We start from the raw sequence: 20,595 nt of genomic DNA, 5'->3' as shown, positions 1-20,595 counted from the left end.
ACACCTCGCGCAACAAAACGCTCGAAAAATTCTTTCCTTGATCCGTCAGCAAGCGTTCGGGGGCGCCCTTGTCCAAAACATAACCCTGGACAAAGGCGTCCGCCACCGCCGCAGCCGACTGGTTGGCGAGCGGCCATGCCATAGGTCATCGGGTGAAGTATTCCACGCCAACCAGCAGGAACCTATTTCCCCTTGGTGTAGCCGGAAAGGGCCCCAAGATGTCCAACGCTACCAATTCGTTTATACGCGAAACCTGAATGGATTGCAGCGGTGGATTAGCTGCCAATGGTGGCGGTTTCCTTTTGGCGCACCCTACGCATCCCTTAAGAATATTCGCCACGTCGTTACCCATCCCCGGCCAATAATAGTCTCGCTGGATTAGGGCGAGCGTTTTGTGAAAACCCAGATGCATGAGCCGTTCATGAGCTGCCAGAACAACCCTACCCCGCATAGCAACAGGCACAACGAGCACGTGACGCCGGGACATGTTGTCCCACTTCATCAAAAGGCCCTGTCTGCACACCCAGGAACCGACCCGCGCCTCCCCTTCCTCGGGAGCACCAACTTTCCGACGTAGCGTAAGTAGGGAGCTGTCGGACATCTGGAGGCGGCCCCACTCAATGAGGGGCAACGACAACAGCGAATCCCTCCCCGTGGGGGCGTCCTCTCCCGGGGTGTCAGTGGCGGCGAGCGCAACTCCCGGGGTGCCGGCGACCGGGGGTTTGCACCGCGCCGATCCCAACAAACATGTGCAGTCCGTGCACGGAGGCAACCGCGACAAGGCGTCCGCATTTGAGTGTCGCAACCCCTTGCGGTAAATCGTCGTGAATTGGTAGTCTTGAAGGACCTCCAACCATCGGGACAATTGGCCCGATGGCTGTGCCACGCGCATAGCGTATTGTAGAGCCGCATGGTCCGTACGGACCGTAAAATGACGGCCGTAAAGATACGGCCTGAATTGCTGTGTAAAAAACACAATGGCTAACAATTCACGACGAGTTACGCAATAGCGTTGCTCGGCGGGGGAAAGAACTCTACTACCGTAGGCGACCACCCGTTCAACCCCCCCGACCACCTGTGAGAGCACCCCCCCGATACCCGTATTGCTGGCGTCCGTGTCAAGCAAAAACGGTTGTGTGAAATCGGGGTAACACAAGGGGGGAGCCTGCACCAAGGCATCACGGAGGGAGCAGAATGCAGCCTCCTCTTCCGCCCCCCAGTGAAACCTCACACCCTTAGCCGTCAAAGCGTGCAGGGGCTTGGCTATGGTGGCAAATTGCTTGACAAAACGACGGTAATAGGAGGCGAAACCAATGAAACTACGAACCTCCGTGACCGAGGTTGGCGTTGGCCATGAGCTGACGCAATGCGTCTTAGCAGGGTCCGTCGAGATCCCTGAACGACTCACGATATGGCCCAAATACCTGACCGATTCCCGAAGCAGAAAACATTTAGCCGGTTTAAATTTAAGCTTAGCGGAACGCATCCTGAGGAACACCGCTCTCAGTCGCTGGAGGTGCTCCTCGAAAGTCCGACTAAAGACGATGATATCGTCGAGATAAATCAAACAGGTATCCCATTGGAGGCCCGACAAAACCAATTCCATGAGTCTCTGGAACGTGGCGGGAGCGGAATGTAAGCCCATGGGCAAACGGTTGAATTCAAATAGGCCCCCAGGTGTCCGGAAAGCAGTTTTAGGTTTAGACTCGTTATCGAGTGGCAATTGCCAAAATCCAGAAAGCAGATCGAGTGTGGAAAAAAAACTGCGCTCCCGCCAAGGCATCCAGCGACTCATCCATCCTGGGGAGCGGATACGCATCCGCCATCGAGATTTTGTTTAAGCGGCGGAAATCGACACAAAACCGCAAGGACCCGTCCTGTTTCTTTACTAGGACAATAGGAGCACCCCACGGACTAGAAGAGGGCGAAATGATATCGGCCGCCAACATATCATTAACCGCCGATTGCACATGTTCCTTCTCGGCTGGGCTGAGCCGGAAGGGATTCTGACGAATAGGGGCCGCGTCCCCTGTAGCTATGTGGTGGCGCAACAGGTCAGTGCAGCCGATATCGTACTTATGTTTGCTGAACACGTCAGCAAACTCGATTAGCAAACCCCTCAATGCTCCCAATTGCACCCCGGACAAGTTAGCAGAACCGGCACACAACGAGTCCAACCACTCAGTCCCCTCATCACTTGGAGGATGCGACTTAACAGTGAAATCTGCTTGAGCCACGAGCCGTTCCTCAACGGGTAGCGGCGCGGCGTGAGCCAGCACCGTTCCCTGCGCAATTACGGCCGGCCGCGACCCCGTATTCAGGACCATTACGAACGGCTCACTGTCCCCTCTCACCATGGTTTGAGCAACCGCTAAGTCGAGGCCCCTACTGGCTCTGTTAGACGGCCCCAACAGCACCCCCTGTGCCTCCGCACCCACCTCAAGTGGCTTCCTGAACCGAAGGGGTACTAACATTTGCGATCCCGGGGGCACCCGTACAGTGTGAGTCGCCAGCGCCTGCACCGTCGCACAAACCGTGCGCACTTTGGTAGGGCTCGACAAGAACGCAACCCGCCGACCTGACGGAAGCTCTATGCAGGCCTGATCTATAAGAATTTTGATGGGCATTTTGGACAAAAAGTCCGTACCTAGCAAACAGGGAACGGCCAGCGATGATGATACAAAAATAGGGCCCGCCAATTTGATGTCACCAATGCAAATAGTCGCCCGAATCTGGCCGATGATCCCCAGGGATCCCCCATTCGCCGCATAAAATGGCACGTCTACTGGCAGAAGGGGTCTACTTTGGACGGGAAGAATGTTATAAATAAGGTCCGAGATGATGGTGGCCGACGCACCCGTGTCAACAAGCACCCGGACCTCAACCCCGTCAATGAACCCCGTTACCACGGACGACCCGGCCGACGCAGCCACGATCCTGTGGGCCAATTCGGACCACTCGACTGCTTGCGGGCCGCGTACGGACCCCCCTCGCCGAATTGAACCCCCGGCACCCAGCCGCGAACCCCCCACCGCGAAGCGGCGACCCGAATGTGCCGTGTTTGTGGACCGAACGTGTGAGGTGCCGCGACTTGCCGGGTTTTGTTGGGATGACTTGTGGCCCTGGTCGTCGTCCCGACGTGGTCCTGTGGCGCGCTGACGCGGGGCCCGGCACCCGGCTGCGACGTGACCCCGAAGGCCGCAGTTGTAGCAGACGACGGACGTCGTAGGTTTCGGTTGCTCCAGCTTGCGGGGCGAACGTGTGGGCGAACGACCTCCCGTTCTCCACTCCCCCGGACGTGATGCAGCGAAGGCCTGCTCCTGCACCGCAGCTGGCTGAGGTTCGGCGATCGTGGCGGCCAGTGCCGCGTTCCCCGCCCATTTGCAGACGACCCCCGGCTTGCGTTTGAGGACCTCCTACGCGTGAATGCTCGTGGCGATCGCCAGGGAGCATATATCCATCTCGTCCGCCACGTTGATGGGGACCCCCAACTCGTGGGCCAACACCAGCAGCTGCTCCGTCACCATGGCGTCCTTCCCCTCCTTATCCATGCGGGGAAAAGCTGCGTCCGCCAAGGCGAGTAGTGCCGTGCGATAGGCGAGCGTCGTTTCTCCAGCCACCTTCCGCCGATCGTAGAACTGGTGGCGACACGTGGAGGGCGGCCCGAACACCTTCGCCATCAGGTGTAGTGCGGCCTGGAGCGTAGAGCGGGACGACCTTGCAGCAGATGTGAAGGCTGCAAGCGCGTCGTCGTCAAGCATCGCTGGCAACGCACGCAGGGCAGTGGTGTCGGACCACCCCGACATCTCCTGATGAGCGAGGAACCTTCGTTGGAAGGCTCCCCAGTCGCCCCCATCCGCCTTGAACGCCGACAGCGCGGGCAATCTTTGCTGGAGGACCCGATCGTCGTCGACGTCGGAGAGATTTTCCCGCGCTCCGCTGTAGTTGTGTAAAATGTCGGCTCGGTTGTCAGGCGCAAAATGGAGGGCTCCGGCGCGCGCTGATGACGTGGGCTGCGCTGCGCGGAGGTGTCCGGCCACGTGGCGTCCGTCTTTCCCGCCAATCAGTGGCGGCCCCCCAAAAACGGCGGCAACTTCCAGACTTTTGGCGCAAAGCGCCTTTTGGCGGGAATCCTCCACCGTCGCTTCCTCCACGACCCCGCAGCCGTTTTTCCGCTCGCCGGAACAGAGATGTCGGCCAAGACAGCGGCGGCGGCGAGTAGCAACTCCGCCAACCGGGCGTGCGCGTCCTGGAGGCTGGTGTCGGAGGCAAGCGGAGCGTCGGCCATCACCGCGAAGTGCTGCATCGGCGGCAACTCCTCGTCCTCTACTCCCGAGGTCGGTGTCCCCGGTACGCCGTCGTCGTCCCGACCTCGCTCGTGGGTACGGGTAGTCTTCCTCGTGTCCATACTCCTTGAAGACAGGTTTACTTCTGACGCCAGTTGTAATGTAGTAACTCAGCGGGAGACGACTTCACGGGTAACACACTCTTTATTTTATCAAACTCGTTTACAGGTGACTAACACCTACTTTGTATCTCGGGTGACAAACACCCACTTAGTATCTCGGGTGACAAACACCCACTTAGTATCTCGGGTGACAAACACCCACTTAGCTACTTGGCGACTAACGCCCACTGAGCTACTCGGATGACCAACATCCACTTAGTATCTCGGGTGACAAACACCCACTTAGCTACTCGGCGACTAACGCCCACTGAGCTACTCGGATGACCAACATCCACTTAGCTACTCGGCGACTAACGCCACTGAGCTACTCGGGACACTCCCTGCCCGGGGTATCCGTCTCGACTGTGGGTCCCCAGCCCGACCCACGGGGGCGTCGGACCCCGGGTCCCACAGCCTCGCCTCCGAGCCACACAGGGCCCCGGTCCCCACAAGGACGGCGGGACTAGGGGTCTCGGGGCACTAGGTCTTCAGCTCCGTCTTCGGGTCTTCAACTGGGTAACTCTCCCCGAGTGCTCTCGCGCGTCCCCCTTTATACCCCACCTGCGGACGTCGCTGCGAGCACCCACTTATTCGACCAATCGCCGGGCGCTGGCTACGATCCTCTTTTCCCACATCTCATCGTGCCTCACCACCCACGCCGCGCCGCCCCGTCATCTGTCACTCCCGGCGCGCGCGTCCACACCACGCCCACAACGCGTGCCCAACCCCGCACCCCGCGCCGCCCCGTGATCCATCACTGTCACAGTCGGCGCACGTCAATACCACCACTACAGAGGCATCACCATCATCACCATCAAAGAACCAGTTGTTGAAACCAATTAGGAGAACCATTTACTACATAATTATGCATATATGAAAGACATCATTGAATAAAGCCTCAATAATTTTTCGATTTAAAAAGGGTGATACAAATTGGCTTGAAGAGCTCCTAAATATAGATGGCAAAAAAATGTTAACCTCAGATTTGCTGATGACAATCATTGTACATTTCAATAGGGGGGGGGAAGAGGGGATGAACCACAACAAACGCGAGAAGAACTTTACAAAGAAGGCTGCAGAGTGCCGCTCAAGATACATATGTGTAGCAAGTCACGGCAAATTTCCGAAACGTTTGTTGGTTGGACACGGACCGTGATAATTCGCATGAATTGACAAGGCGGACGAGTGAACTTAATAATGAAAGGCAACGCAGCAACGATGCCTGAATTCGAACAGTTTTCGTTTCCTCCCCAAAAGTATTTTAATATGAACGAAACGATATCAGGTACACAACACAGAGGATATGAAAAGGTGTTGACACCAGCACAAACACATTACGGATTTACAGTGCAGTGGAAACCTGTCTTAAACCGCACGTTTCAATAAACTGTTTCAATAATCTCTACAAACCGCTGGTGTCTGCCTAAGCTCGGATAGTCCTGTAGGAGAAAGGAAAAAAGGGAAGTGAAAATGCCAAAATGCCCTCGTGAATGCTCTTAAGAATCAATGCCCGCTGGAGGAGAGGGGTGAAGGGGTTCCGTGTTGGTGGTAAGCTTCCTTCCTGCTCCTTAGTTTGGCACTTAGATGCTCCGGAGGGGCAATTTTTGACAATTTATTGGCCCATTCCTCGAGTATTTGCGTGGGAGCATGGCTCTTTCCAGTTGGCTATAATGGTTGTGTTTTGCCATAATAGTGAAAATTTGTAATAATGGTGTGTTGGCCTCCCTGGAAAGGCATTGATGTTCCAACCCCAGTAAATGTTTAACTGGTGCATGGTACATGTTGTGACGCATGGCTCCAACACGTGCACACGGACAAAGAAAATGGAACAAATGCAGACAAGTGTGCGAATAAGCGTGGCGAGATATGTGCTTGGAATTATATTGAGAGACAGAAAAAACAAATACGTGGATTAAACGGCATATGCAAGCGACACACATATCCTCCTCCTCCTTCCACGCGTTTGTCCCACTCACGTTGGGGTGTTCTCCTGTCCTTGCCAAACTTCTCCACGCTGCCCTGTCCTGCGCCATCTCGCACCGCATCGCCCCCCCCACCTCCTCTTCTGACTTCCACTGCATCTCTTTCCTTCCACTTGCATCACTCGCCACCTTCTGACGCACATCATTTTCCTGCTGTCTCTCCGCATGACCGAACCACACCCAGAGCCCTCTCTCTCTCTCTCACCTGCTCTGTGATTTCTACCACCGTTAGATTTCCACTCGCGTCTTCATTTCTCACGCTGTCCCCCCATACACACATCCCATTGACTGTAAACAAAACAAAGAAGTTGGATTGGGTAGGAGATTTGAATGCCTCGTGGTCGAGACCAAAAATGGAGTGGCGGCCAAAGGAGTGGATGTCCATCGGGATTAACACGGTTGGCCCACGTATGGTGCGAAAGAAGTTCAACATACGTACATACATACAAAGTCATCACCTTATATCCAGGATGAGAACTGCATTTTTACTTCAAGCAATTGTCATGTTATGGAAACACATATATGATGACTGATTATGATTTAAGGTGATGTGCTTGGAATTATCAGTAGCTTTCTCTCTCTCACCTGAAGACGGTCGCTTTTGTTGCGATCGAAACGTCGTGATCTATTAATTTTCTATCTACGTGCCTTTACCGAAAGAACCAAAGAGAATGTAAATGATGTCTTGTTTTATTTGTGCCAATTAATATCCGTGAAATGAATAACGGTCGCCATGCATCAAACATGCGGTGCATGGTAATTGTGTTTATACAGACAATTGCCGTATAAAAGGGTGGTTGTTGCTTTTGAATCGGCATTCGCACATTACAACGCTTTTCTCATTTTCATCTCAAAGGTGTTGGGGAATTAACACGTGGATGGGCATTTGGTGGATAATACGAGGACCGATCCTGTTCTCCATTGTGGTAACTACCACGTGCTGTTTGCATTCATTCACCAAATTATACAACGTGCACCATTGGAACCTCCTTTTCCAGTAGCAAAATATGATAAAAAAATGTTTTACCATTTCATCAACGTGCGTTCTACACTGAATTGTAACGTGTGCAGTCGGTCGCATGTTCCCGACTGCCACATTCCCACTCTCACCAACCACTGCCATTTGCTGGACACATTCACGGATCCGACTTTTTCATACTCAGTGATGTTCTCTTAATCTCGCGTGCATTCGCTCACTGCTAAAGTCCTCTCGAGCGAAGCATGTTCCAATTGTTCACGCAGTTTGCGCTTTATTTGTTGACACGTGTCAACGTTCACATACCCAACTATTTTCACATATCCGCCTGGACCTCAGTCCCCAGCGAGGCCGATATGCGACATTGTACCGCAGTTACTTTTGTTGTTGTTGTGGTAATATTTGAAATGACAAACGTTTAAACGGGGGGGGGGGGGGGTGGAGAGATGTGCCACTGTGTATACAATTGTAACAAAAAAAAACATCAAACATACATTAGTGTCTTTGCAGGTGAATTTTATCCTCTTTGTAAAGATCATCAAAATCTTACTCTCCAAGTTGAAGGCACAGCAGTCAAAGTTTTCAAATTACAAGAGCAGGTAAATCTACGACTGCTGTGTATGTGTGTATGTACTACTTCTGTAGATGTGTGAATCTACTTCTGTAGATATGTAAATGGTACACCTGCTGTAGATGTGTGAATCTACGACTGCTGTGTATGTGTAAATATACGATGTGTGCTCTATAGCATAGCACAAATGTGCACATTTTGTTTACCCAACTACTTGATTATAATTTCAATGTTATGATTAGCTAAATGTGTAATTGGAGCTTTTTTAAATGTTCTCTCTGTTCACGGTTTCACTTGATTACAATGCAGCATGGTGCCTCATTTCCAGGATTCATTACGTCCACGTAAAATAGTATTAATGTGTGCACTGACTGGGTGCCGTGGATAATGGGAATCGTGAATGCGAGGAGTTTCACCCCGATTACAAGGCAGGCATCGTCGCGGCTTACAACATGTTAGGAGATGCCCGTCTTGGCTATCCAGCCTTCCTGTGGGGTCATGATCCAAAACAGACCCTCTCTGCCGGGAACAAATTGGGTTTGAAGAAGAACATGATGTCTTGCTGCAACCGTCGGCTCACTGGACTTGCGATCCAGGGGGGCCGCGCCGGTTCAAGCTCCCGGCGTGGCAGCTGCTGAAATAATGTGGGGGGGGGGGGAGGGCAAGTTTCTCAAATCCTCTGCTGCCCCCTCGCCCCCAACTTCTGTCCACCCAGGGGTATAAAAGGATTCACCGCAGCTCGTCGGTCGTCAGGTCACGTACGGGGGGGGGTCAAGTGTGAGCACTCCCACCTCTTCCAGGATGTATCAGCAGCGTGGAAGAGTAGGCCAAAACACCCTCTAGTGGGGCGGTTTGGGGGGCTTTGTAGAGCTCCTTTTAGTGGAGACCCTTCCAGCAGCAGTGGCGGAGAGAAAGCAACTTACAGTGCTGCGCCTTTATTTCAAACCGTCGCGTGTTGCAGACTTGCCCGGTCGACGCTCACCCTGATTCCGCTTCTGGGCATCCACGAAGTTGTGTTCATCTTCCTCGCGGATGAGCATGCCACGGGGAGAACGCGCTACGTCCGTCTGTTCATTCAGCTCTCCTTCAGCTCCATTCAGGTGGGTGTTGTCAAGGTGCTGACGCTGATCTAGACATAGACACCAAATTATTTCTGGAGAAAAAAAAAATAACATTCGCGAAAAACCGCGCAAACGTCATGTGCCTCTCAGGGTCAGAGTGGCGGCACAGTGGTTAGCGCGCTGCGCCATTCCACCCTCCCGATCACGGCTACCATCAGTGGCCAGTGAAACCAGAATAGGTTCTGCCCTTCCACTCGTAGTGACCCACCGGCGTTGACCAGCGCGGTGAAGTGCGCAACAACAAAAGACCGTGACGATAATGGCGTGCAAGAGGCCTTCATCCATTGGTGGATTGAGAATGGCTGGAATGTATTTTATGTTATTTTGTAATCCTATCATCGGGTTATAATTTTACCCAAAATATTGATTTTGTCGTGCGGAAGTGGCTTGGCATGCTGGACCTGAAACTGCTCTGTTTAATTACAGATGGGGCAGAAGATTATAGCTTGATGAGGTGTGCAAGACATATATTTAATAGATAGTAGTAAGAATAAATGTTAGAGTGTGTAATGTTTACTCTGCAAGGATACATGCGACTGATTTTCACCTTGGTGAAATACTCATTTCATGCTAAAATAAGGACACCTTTTGGGGACTGTGACATTTCTATCCCTAAAATCAAATGCAGGAAAAATAAATTGTCTCCAACGTAAAAAGCTTGCCAACTACTTCACATTGTGAACAAGAGGTTAAAAAACACACAGTTAATAATATTGTGAACGTGTTTGTCTTTTTTAGGGCTTTTTTGTAGCGCTCCTGTATTGCTTCTCTAATGGTGAGGTAAGTGATAAAATACAGTGTTGTTAAATGTACAAAAAGCAATATAAAATACTTGCAATAGTCGAGAGTTCTGTGTACACCTATTTTTAAACAAATGTGGTTACAAAAGCCACTTGTGGTTCAGTGTTATATTGACTCACCAGGGGGAAGTACCCGGCGTTGCCCGAGTGAAAAAGATACACACACATCGACCCACACACACACAAACACATCGACTTACACATTGCCTCATACAAAAAACCCAACACTCTAAAATACAGGGTTGTTAACTACAGACCTTGACAAGTCAAACATTATTACCCAAAAACGTCGTTACACTAATTTACAAGTGATCATCATCAGCAGCACTCAGGGTCAATCCGCTGCTAGATGAAGGCTTTCCCAAGCCGCTACCGCCTCACGATCCTGGGATGTAATAATACACCAAACCCAGCGCCTGCACTCGAGATGACTTCATTGCTTCGTATCCTCGGTAAACTCCCTCTTTTGTTATTGTTGTTGACAATCGGCCATCATTCCATCAAGAGGCATATTCTTTTCCTGCCCACGTGCTTTTCCCGAGTTTAAATGGTGTCATTACCATGTGTATATTCTCCAACTTTAAAAAGTGATAGGAAACTAACGTAATCTAATGCTTGCTCTCAGAGTAATGATGCCAGTTATTTACCCAAAGGGCTTGGTGAGCCTCGAGACATTTTCAGTGCGGTCCTCCAATTGGAATGGTTTGGCAAATTCCTTCAATGAGAGTTTGGCTTCATGTGATGGGGAAACTGGCAACCCCAGAGAAACATCCATCAAACATACAATCTGACCCAAAAAAACTCTATTCTGGATGATATTGGTCGAGAAAGTCTCCTACGTGTTAGACTCGACAAGGGGATGACACCATTGGCATCTCGTTTCCACCTCGTAGCCGATGCTTAACAACCAGGCCCGGATTAAGGTTTCTTGTAGGCCCAATGCACTTGAGTTTCGTTGAGCCTTCAGCGATTACTCTCGACAGTTGATACTGCTGCTGCCCCACGTCGCTACTGTAGTGACTGACTTGGAGACGTAACTTCTTAGAGGCAATTCTTTAATTAAACACCGAGCACACTGTTACACACTCACTGCTGTTACACAACGCTCCGTCTCTCGCTTAAACGCAACTCTACACTGATTGCTAGCCGACAACACAACTCTAGCCGTCCGACACTGACGGCGCTGAACTAAGACAGCCAACTACTGCTAGCAGCGCAATTATCCAGTGGACGATGACAGCGACGAAGGCAACAGCAGCAACGACGACGAGGGGATCCCACTCCAAACGACAGCCCCGATCCCCCGCTCGGGGTCCCCTTTTATCCTTTTAGCGTGGCCTCACTCCGCCTCGGCCACGCCCCCCTTCTGGAACCTCCGAGCGGGATCTCGACTTGTCCCCTCCATAACCTTTACCCTAGACCCCTCTCGGGTCTGTCACGTGGCCTGCTGTCAGTCAAGGCTGCTTCACTCTGCAGATCCCCTTCCCTGCCAGCAGCCAACGCTATGCTATGTAGTGACCAATTCTATGTCACGTCACTACGACTACCGCCACTGTCACTTGCTAAAGCTTGATAACAAACAAAAGACTGTCTCCGATCAAACATCGGACAACAACGCCGCCCTGTTCTTCCCTTGCACTGCTCTCTATTGAGCATAAGATGGTGCGAAAAAGACCATTTGAAGATATTCTTGCAAATTTTTGAATGAAAGAAAATCTGGAAAAGTTCATCTCTGGCGTGAATTTCTCTCACCTGATGATTGACGTTGACATGACTCTTTGTATATACACTGCCGATCCTTGCTATATAAATACATTTATTCAAGAAGATATCTTGGTTACATTTTTATCATACATACATGTGTAGTGACGCAGCTCGGAGGCAGTAATGCTTGGAGGCACTGATTTTATTGAACAAGCACCATCGGGATAACACACACACACCCTACGTGGGTGCACACTATCATTATGAAGACCGTCTACTGTGGGCGGCACTACTTAGAACAGTTGGTAGGCTGTCTGACTAGCAGCGCCCCGGGATGGTGAAGACTGAGACGGCGACGAGGAGATGGTGACGAGGACGAGAAGGTGACGACGACGATCTTGAGCAGCACGACAGCCCCGAGCTCCCGCTCAGGGCCCCTTCTTACACTCCCAGCGTGGCCTCGCTCCGCCCCGGCCACTGGAACCTGCTAGCGGGTTCCCCGGCTTCACGATGGGCCCCTTCTGTGACCTTTCCCCTAGAAGTCCCCCTCTCGTGTCTGCTAACGCGAGTACTGCCGTACACCGCAGTTACCATTTTCCGCCAGCAGTCAGCGCTATACCACTACACATACATACATACAAAAACACGGGTCAATTTTTTTTCGGAAGTCCTTTAGTTTTCGTAGGCCCTATGCACAGCGCCTCCTGTGCCTATTGGATAATACGGCCCTGCTTACAACACTGGTAAGTCGTGGTCATCTTCAGCCCAGGCTCTAATCCTGCTTACCTTCCGAGATCTGATGAGATTGAGCACGTGTGGAGTGATTTGGTCTTCGGCACTTTGTCGTAATTATGTTTCCGTGAATGAACGTCAATAATTTTGTCTTAAAATTTCCCCAACAATATCCCGATTATGTTATCAGCATCATGTCCAGATATGACGTATATATTTTATATTTGCTGCAGAGCAGTGAAAACCTTTGTATTAAAGTGGCCCACGGAAGCAAATATCACAAAGCTACCTCTGAAATCCCTTCAAATGACTTCTGGTCCATACAACAGAGGGCAGCGCCTTCCCATTCACTCTGCCTGTGATCGGTTCATTGCAAGGCAGTCGAACCGATATTTATATTGGCAGATCTGGAATTCAGCCAAATTAAGTGCAGAACCAAATTTGATTTGATCATTTTGAGTATTCCTTGTATGCAATTCGCATACAGATGTAACTTTTTTATATTTAAAATAACATCAAATTAAATTAATTTCTGCAATGTCATTTACCGTGATTATCACCTTCATTGTACAACAAATCTTTAATTCTGCATAATTTCAACACAGCACGCAACTGTAGGAGGCAGTGTGTGCAGAATCTTGGTATTACTGCAAAGAGAATCACGAACGATCAGACAATGTCAATGCTTTATTGTACCGCACAGCCAACGCACTTTGCCGTACGCTTACAATTGCACAAACGTACTATTAAGTTAAAAAATAATATACTATTTCACAGCAATTACACTAGATAAAAGTTCTACAAATGCACAATGCCATTGTTTAAGATATATCATAAAACTACAATTTTCATTATGGCTAGACAACCGATTAACTGTAACAGAGACGGTATTTTGTTGTTGTTAAACATTTAAGTCTGTGTAGGCTGTAAATTAAGGGACAAACGTGAGTTTTATCAGCCTCAACCGTTGCTGTGATGTAACAAAATATTCTGCAGAAATTGGATTCTGCAGTTTTTCCACTAAAATGTCAGCGTCCCCCCCCAACCACCTCTGTAATGTTTGCATTAACCTGAGGTGATTTTCTCCTTGAGATCAGATAATCTGATAAACATAGCCAAAAATACCAGCTTAATTGTGTTAACCTACATTTTAATTGTGTTAATGCCAGCTTGATGTTGCCATGTATCAGTAATATTTCAAAATGTATGGATTGTAAGCACTTACACAATATGGATTCTTTTTGCTGAGTATTCGATGCATTTGGTTAGCCCGTGGATGTGTTAATAATATGATTGACAAAATGATAAAGAGATTATGCAGATAGAGCCATCCCAATTCAGGGCTAATACATTCCCCGTGAGCTACTTATGGTGTATTTTGCTGAACTAGGATAAGTCGCCTCTCCTAATGATGCCTTAACTCACCGATATGATTACATCCACATTTAAGCTTATCGCATTTGATGTCATGCGTATGTAGGCCATCACCATTTAGGTCACATCCAAATGAAGTGTGCTCTGGTGAAACACTAGGATGCATGGGGAATATATCAAAGCAAACAGTTAATGACACCCAAAAGCCAAAACAACCTCTATCTTGGCAGGTCCAAAGCGAGTTCAAGAAAAAGTTGCATCTCTGGCACGTGAAGTCAAGGAAGGTAAATGAGCTGAAGTGCTCCCAAAGTTCCTTCACCTCCATGAAGAACTTCTCAATGGAAGGTGGCCAATTGTTGTTTGATCGGAGTGGGCTGTACGTTGGTAAGAAGCGCCCGTCCAGGGCAGAGCTCTTGCACAGCAAGGAAGCAAAGCGTCGTGAAGGCATGGGTAGCACCACCACCCACAGTAACCTGAGTGACAGTCAAGCAGTCATCGAAGACACAGTGTGAGATGTAGATCATACCACTTCAGCCCATATGAAAAGGGTTCCGTTAAGCTACATCGTGCTGGATGATATGGGGGGGGGGGGGGGGGTTCCAATTTGTTGGAATATACAAAAACATATCCCGGAAATGTGGCATTGGATGTTTAAGAGTGTGTAAATATTCATATGAAAATTTAAGGGTTTTTTTTAGTTTTGCTCAGATGACCAATTATTAAATTTCGTGTGATGTATTGCTTATTTAAAGTCTTAATTCTACTTTTGCACTTAAGCGGTAAATGTTTGAACTCAAATGTAAATTGCTTTTAATTACTTAATCACATTAATGATGTTGTTCAATTACAGTTAAAATAAGCTGTGTGTATCTAAATATGTGTGATCGTCACACTCGCTACTGAGCTGGGTTTATTTGCATTGACGTTGGGTTCCCTGCAGATGCCCATTATATTTTGTCATCAAATACCAAAGTGTACCATTTGCCGTGAAATATAAGCGACAGTCCTCGCCGATGCGACTCAGGATTGGGCCAATGGTGCGTCACCGTCGGAGTCAAACCGCATGAGACAGACGTCCAAATTCCCATTGCGTCCGTTGCTCGTGTTCGTCGCGTCCGTGAGGTGTGTGGAGGTGAAACAAAGACCGGTGGTAACGTTACCCTCAGCCTCGCCGCTCCTCCACCGCGCACTCTACTTGTGGCTGTGCAGTTTTTCATATTGGATGAGCCGCAGTATCTCGATGTTGTTTTTAACCCCTTCCACAAATTCTCCCTCGGTGATTTTATCTGCAAACGAGATTTGTGTGTGTGTGTGTGTGTAAAAGGCGTTTCGAGACGATCTCCTTGAGCCCCCACCACCACGTGATGTTAACTGTGGTGCAGGGTCAACTCAGGACCAACACACACGACGCACTCCTGCTGAAATATACACGAGCAGTAACAACAGCCAGCGCCACTGCATTATTATTTTAAAGCTTTATTACAAGTTGAATTGCCAGGGTTGGGGATTTCACATTTTCTTTTTAGCGAGATTTGGCTTTTTGGTGGCTCTGGTGATTTTTTTTGTTTTGCCATATGTTAGCCCTTAAGGGTTTTCTTGAAAATATGTGTGTGAAACCTTCTCTCAAACAGCCTGAGCATGGCAAGGATATTGGCATACTTTGCCTGACAGGATGACAACACATTTGTTCGACATATTCTGCACACAGCTTTGTGACAGCTCCCAGTCTCAAAAAGGTGTGAGATTGTGGTATCAGTGTTTCTTGTTGTTGTTATACATCGGCAACAGAAATGACGAGGCAATTGGACACGGGTTTCATCCTTGTTTGAATTCACCAGTGCAGTACATCCACCATTATTTCCTACCTCCACCGTTTGTGTGTGGGGTAGGTTTTATCCAAATCCTGCTTCCACACAGTGGGGACAAAACCTAGCACTGTTGAGTTGCCTTATGATTCTAAATATATATAATAATAATAAAAGGCAAAGCTTCAGCCCTTTTGAGCTGGTGGCTATTTTAAGGCTGTGTGCCGATTGCGTGCATGAATGGTCATGTCAACATCATAGCATGCAAAACGTGTATGTGTCCTGTCTTGTTGTCTTGACACGCGTTTTGTGTAATAATGATTGTATCCGGTATTCTCATTCGATGCTTAGACTCTCTGACTGGCGAGCATACCTCAAAATGTATAGTTTCCATAAAAAAAAACATAATGCCACTTTACTTAAAAAAAACTACTTTATGGATACAATTTCACGCTGACCAGCCTCTTGATACTTACTTGCTTCTCATGACAATACAGGGCCCAAAACGCCTGAAATTTGACTTGTTAGTAACTGGGAGCAGGCTTTGCACACTTTCTAGTATCTTTATTGTCACAGTCTTCCTACAGTTCCTGGAAATGAGAATGGCATTGGAAGAGCTGGTGTACTTGCATTCACCCCAGAGTCTCAAAAACCAAATTGCAGGAAGAAATCACTGCCCTCCAAATTCGAGGGCCTCAATCTCAATTGTAGTTTGTAAAATCGAATACAATATTGTACGTATTTAGATTCAGCCCAATTAAAATCTCCAGCTACCAAACTTTTGTAGGTGTAGGTTTTAAGAGCAAAATCGTGATAACAAAAAGTTATGTCCTCTCCCAAACAAAATATTGGTTTTAACGATAAGCACAGATGTGACTATTTCGTCGAGTTTCAGCGTCCCATCCCTTCTAGAACACAATTTACATCAGTCAGCACTCACTTATGTCCAGCTATATGTATTAGATGACAAGGTGTATGGATTTAGAAATATCAGAATCTACAGCGATGTGAATCTATAGAATCTACAGCGATGTGAATCTGATGTGCATATATAAAATGTATAGTAATGCGACTAAGTAATCTAGAAAAGTGTGACTCTATAACATCTATAGTGGTTGTGCAGTCATCTACGGCGGTGTGATTGTATGGAATCTAATTGGGGAAAAAATGTCCGTTACCCTGAAGTAATTTTCGGTGAAACATCACTCTTACGGGAATAGTAATGGCGATTTAAAGAACATTTTATATTTTAGTTGAGCGCTGAGTATCGTTAAGTGTTGCTCACCGTTTTCCTTTTTGCCAAAAAAGTTCCACAGCTTCTCTGTTCGTTTTTCAGGAGAGTTTTCGTCTTCCGGCAAGGTCTTTTGCTCTTGCAGTGGAATCATCTTAAATATCGCCTGAAAAATACACACACACATTTTAAAGTAGAAATACTTTACTCTACCACAGTAGGTGGCTGGACCAAAGCAGCCACAGTAAGATTGATGAAAAATATGTGCGAATTTTGGTGCACATTGTATCATTGTGTATTTTAGTATTCATGTATGTTGACCTTCTTCTTGGTTCTTTCGGTAAAGTCACGTAGAAGGGAAATAATAAAATAATAAAACATAATAAAATAATTTATTTTATATTTTACCGAAATAACCAAGAAGATGAATCCCTGTAGTCACGAAAGCTTTAAATCGAAAAATATGTTGAACTTCTTTGTGTTTATGAATGTTGAACTGCTTTTGCACCGTATGTATCCAACCGTGCTATTATTGTGGGCAGTATGAAAAAAAATACTCCACAAATACTCCACAAATCTGTCTGTCTGCCTGATGAAGCTAGTTGCAATTACTGGCTAAACGTTGTACTCGGATTGTAAATTTTGTGGATTTTCCCTCCAACACACCGGTGTGCTGTACTAGTGACGAATTGGCATGTTCTGTTTACGCGACAAACATTACTAATTTGCTGTGTCGGGTGGTGGCGGGTTTAACGACACACTTATATATTGCGATCTCACCCAAAAATAACCCTGTATTATAGATTTTTTAAAAGTATTTTGCTGTATTCTAGTTTTGTCTTAAAATCACTGGTATAATTTTTAAAATACACATATATATGACGGCTACACTCTGTTACGTATCTGTATGTTCCATATCATAATAAATAGTAAAAATGTGCTGCCATTTGTCAATTGACTATGCCTACATGTGCCTCTATATGTTACACATACGTTAAACATACCCACGATTGTATCACCCAACATGTACCAAATCGTGTCAAATATTGGAAGCTAAGGAGGTTGGAGACCCGGTGGCCAAATTAATCGTTACAATATTCACTGGGAACAGAATTTCGGATGTTTTTGTTCAAATATCATTTGCGATATTATATTCTTGGTTCTTTCGGTTAAGTCACGTCGAAAGGGAAATAATAAAATAATAAAAATAAAACATTAAAATTCTCACGACGTTTCGATTGCAACACAAGCAATCATCATCAGGTGTGAAAACCATGGCAAGACAATTTGAAAAAAGCGGTTTCTTTTTTCTTGATGTGGTTTTCACACCTGATGACGATTGCTTGTGTTGCAATCGAAACGTCGTGAGAATGTTATTGTTTTATTTTTATTATTTCCCTTCTACGTGACTTTACCGAAAGAACCAAGAAAATGAATCCCTGCAGTCACGAAAGCTTTACATCGAAATCCTTTGCGATGTTGTGGCGTTATTATTTACAGGAAACTATTGGTGCATTGCGCTCCTCAGTCGCACTTTCAGATGGGCGAATGCTGAAGTGTCGGCGGCTCTGAGAAGTCGTTTAAAAATCAGGATGGGCAAGGGCCATTAGGTTGTTCCTTGTCTCAGGAACTCAGAACTCCATCCCGAGTCACGTCAAGAATACAGGCAGCCTCACTTGTAAAACAACAAAAACATATTTGGTTGCATAAGCTTATCCTTGAATTTTATTGAGCATAAAAAATGTTTTCGTTTTTTTGGTTCTTTCGGTAAAGTCACGTAGAATGGAAATAATAAAATAATACAAATAAAACATAATAAAATAATTCTCACGACGTTTCGGCCACAACGCAAGCAGCCATCCTCAGGTGGAGAACAGGTCTGTCGAGAAGACAGACCTGTCGAGAAGACAGACCTGTTCTCCACCTGAGGACGGCTGCTTGCGTTGTGGCCGAAACGTCGTGAGAATTATTTTATTATGTTTTATTTTTATCATTTCATTATTTCCATTCTACGTGACTTTACCGAAAGAACCAAGAAGATGAATCCCTGCAGTCACGAAAGCTTTAAATCGAAATTTTAAATGTTCGTTATTTAAAAAAAAAATTATAAGTGCCCTAGGCGAAATAAGGAACTTACCGTGACTATCTCCAGCACCTCGGCTTTGTTGATGGTTCCGTTTCCGTCGATGTCGTACAGAGAGAATGCCCACTCGAGCTTGAGGTCGATCTCGCCCGAGGCGGTGAGATGCAGGGCCACCACGTACTCGCGGAAGTCGAGCGTCCCGTCACCGTTGGCGTCGAAGGAGCGGAAGACGTGCTGGGCGTACTTGGTCGCGTCTGCGTTTGGGAAGAACTTGGAGTAGATCTGCTCGAAGCGCTCCCTGGAGATCCGGCTGTCCGGAGACTCTTTGAGGAAGGTGCTGTACCAGTCGGCGAGCTCCTGCTCCGAGTAGGCAGTGTTGAGCTTCAGGTCGTCGAGCAGCTCCTTCGAAATTGCCGAGCTCCTGTTATTTCCCATTTTAAGAGGGGATTTTTATTGTTGTTGTTGTTCAAATCTATATAATTTTTCACCCCTTGAAAATGTTGCAGTGTTATGATTGTCGGGTGACTGCTACCCCCTTGAGTGTGTGCGGCCACTCGAGGTCAGCTGCTGCCAGACACACGCTCTGTCTCCAGTGCTGCGCCTGGATTTGGTGGATTTTATACCGCAGGTCGATCCGATTAGGATTGCCGGAGATGAATCAGCGGTTTGTCGCTCTATTCCGTTCAGGTAATTAACCGTGTGGAGTATAATAGCATTGCGATTTTCATTTGGGTAAGTGACCACGCGGCTGGGCCACCACGGGCAAGCGGCAAAGAGGGCCCAGCTTGCCAGCCAACGAGACCGTGCTGCGTAAGCATCATCAGCGACACATTGTGTACGATACGTATAATGGGAGCACGCACAGGGCGGTTGTTAATCCACCGCTAGAGGATGCGGGTTAAGGGTCACCCGAGCAGAGGTCACTGGTCAGTGCAGCTTGGTGACGGTGGGGGGGGGGTGTACAGGATACCGTTGTGGAGTTAGTTTTTTTATTCGCGCTGCCCATCTACTGTCTACAATGGTCACTTCGCCTCTTCAATACCGCGGTGATTGCCCGTCGAGGCGCTGTCCAGGCTCAACCCCGATGAGCTTCCGAGGCGCGGCGGCATCTGGCGCACCCTGGGTGATTTGATCGAACGCAAAGTGCGACAGAAGCAATTGCCGTCGCGACTGTTAAGTGCGCATGGCCCGTCTGATGTTTCGTGCATACACGTACGGCCACTTTGTCAATCCACCGCTGGTTGAGGGGGCATCTCCCCATGCCGTGCAGGTTGCGGTGGTTATTGAAGCAGAGTTCTCTGTGCTGGTTGGTGTGGCTGAAGGAGGAGGGGAGGAGAGATGCGGGAGGGTAGGAACGCAGCACTCTGCTATAGTGACCTCCGCTGTCCACAAAGCCCTGTACGGTGTACAACAGGTAATTTAATGAATGTCAACCTTTTGTCAATCCACTGCTGGATGAAGGCATCTCCATGCAATGTCCGCCGTGGAGGTTATGTAACCATACTTCGCCATGCTGGTAAGTGCGGGTTCGTGGTTGCGATAGCACTCACCGCTGATGTTAACCATGATCCACAATTGAACGTGGTTCAGAGTGCAATGTGCTGGCCACTGCACCATCACTCACTTATATAAAAAAAAGATGGTACAATGCATGAACACTTTCTATCGGTTTATAAAATTGCTGGGAACATTTGTTTTTATAATTTATCAATTTTCCGAAAATGCATTGACGCATTGACTCATTGACGCATTGACTCATTAACGCATTG

The 20,595-nt window shown here is 47.8% G+C and overlaps 2 protein-coding genes across 3 annotated transcripts in view; one reads left to right on the top strand and one right to left on the bottom strand.

The window, feature by feature from the left end:
- LOC144722449 (glucagon-like peptide 1 receptor) overlaps window positions 1-14,638 on the top strand; it is a 26,660-nt gene extending 12,022 nt beyond the window's left edge. The window contains exons 10-14 of one of the 2 annotated variants that reach the window (XM_078600719.1): window positions 7,286-7,355; window positions 7,916-8,004; window positions 8,938-9,076; window positions 9,836-9,877; window positions 13,938-14,638. In XM_078600719.1, the coding sequence (XP_078456845.1) occupies window positions 7,286-7,355; window positions 7,916-8,004; window positions 8,938-9,076; window positions 9,836-9,877; window positions 13,938-14,219 (622 nt within the window). In that variant the 3' untranslated portion in view covers window positions 14,220-14,638. The remainder of the gene's footprint in view (window positions 1-7,285; window positions 7,356-7,915; window positions 8,005-8,937; window positions 9,077-9,835; window positions 9,878-13,937) is intronic. The other variant, XM_078600723.1, reaches the window with a different exon arrangement.
- On the bottom strand, window positions 13,006-20,595 carry LOC144722473 (S-modulin-like). Its single transcript, XM_078600725.1, has 3 exons — window positions 18,881-20,595; window positions 16,798-16,909; window positions 13,006-14,993 (listed from the first exon to the last, which is right to left on the bottom strand). Exons 1-3 carry the CDS (start codon window positions 19,259-19,261, stop codon window positions 14,899-14,901), a joined length of 588 nt encoding a protein of 195 aa, XP_078456851.1. The 5' UTR covers window positions 19,262-20,595; the 3' UTR covers window positions 13,006-14,898.

This window comes from Lampetra planeri, chromosome 1, assembly GCF_965212315.1.
Source record: "Lampetra planeri chromosome 1, kcLamPlan1.2.h2, whole genome shotgun sequence".
NCBI lineage: Eukaryota > Metazoa > Chordata > Hyperoartia > Petromyzontiformes > Petromyzontidae > Lampetra > Lampetra planeri.
This window is presented reverse-complemented; position numbering and strand designations above follow the sequence as displayed.

What these genes read in the sequence shown, in the direction of transcription:
- LOC144722473 (XM_078600725.1), bottom strand. Translation starts at nt 19,261, where the DNA reads ATGGGAAATAACAGGAGCTCGGCAATTTCGAAGGAGCTGCTCGACGAC. An exon ending in AGGTGCTGGAGATAGTCACG is followed by an intron (nt 16,910 to 18,880) that starts GTAAGTTCCTTA and finishes TGTATTTTTCAG; the next exon opens with GCGATATTTAAGATGATTCC. An exon ending in TTTTGGCAAAAAGGAAAACG is followed by an intron (nt 14,994 to 16,797) that starts GTGAGCAACACT and finishes TCTCGTTTGCAG; the next exon opens with ATAAAATCACCGAGGGAGAA.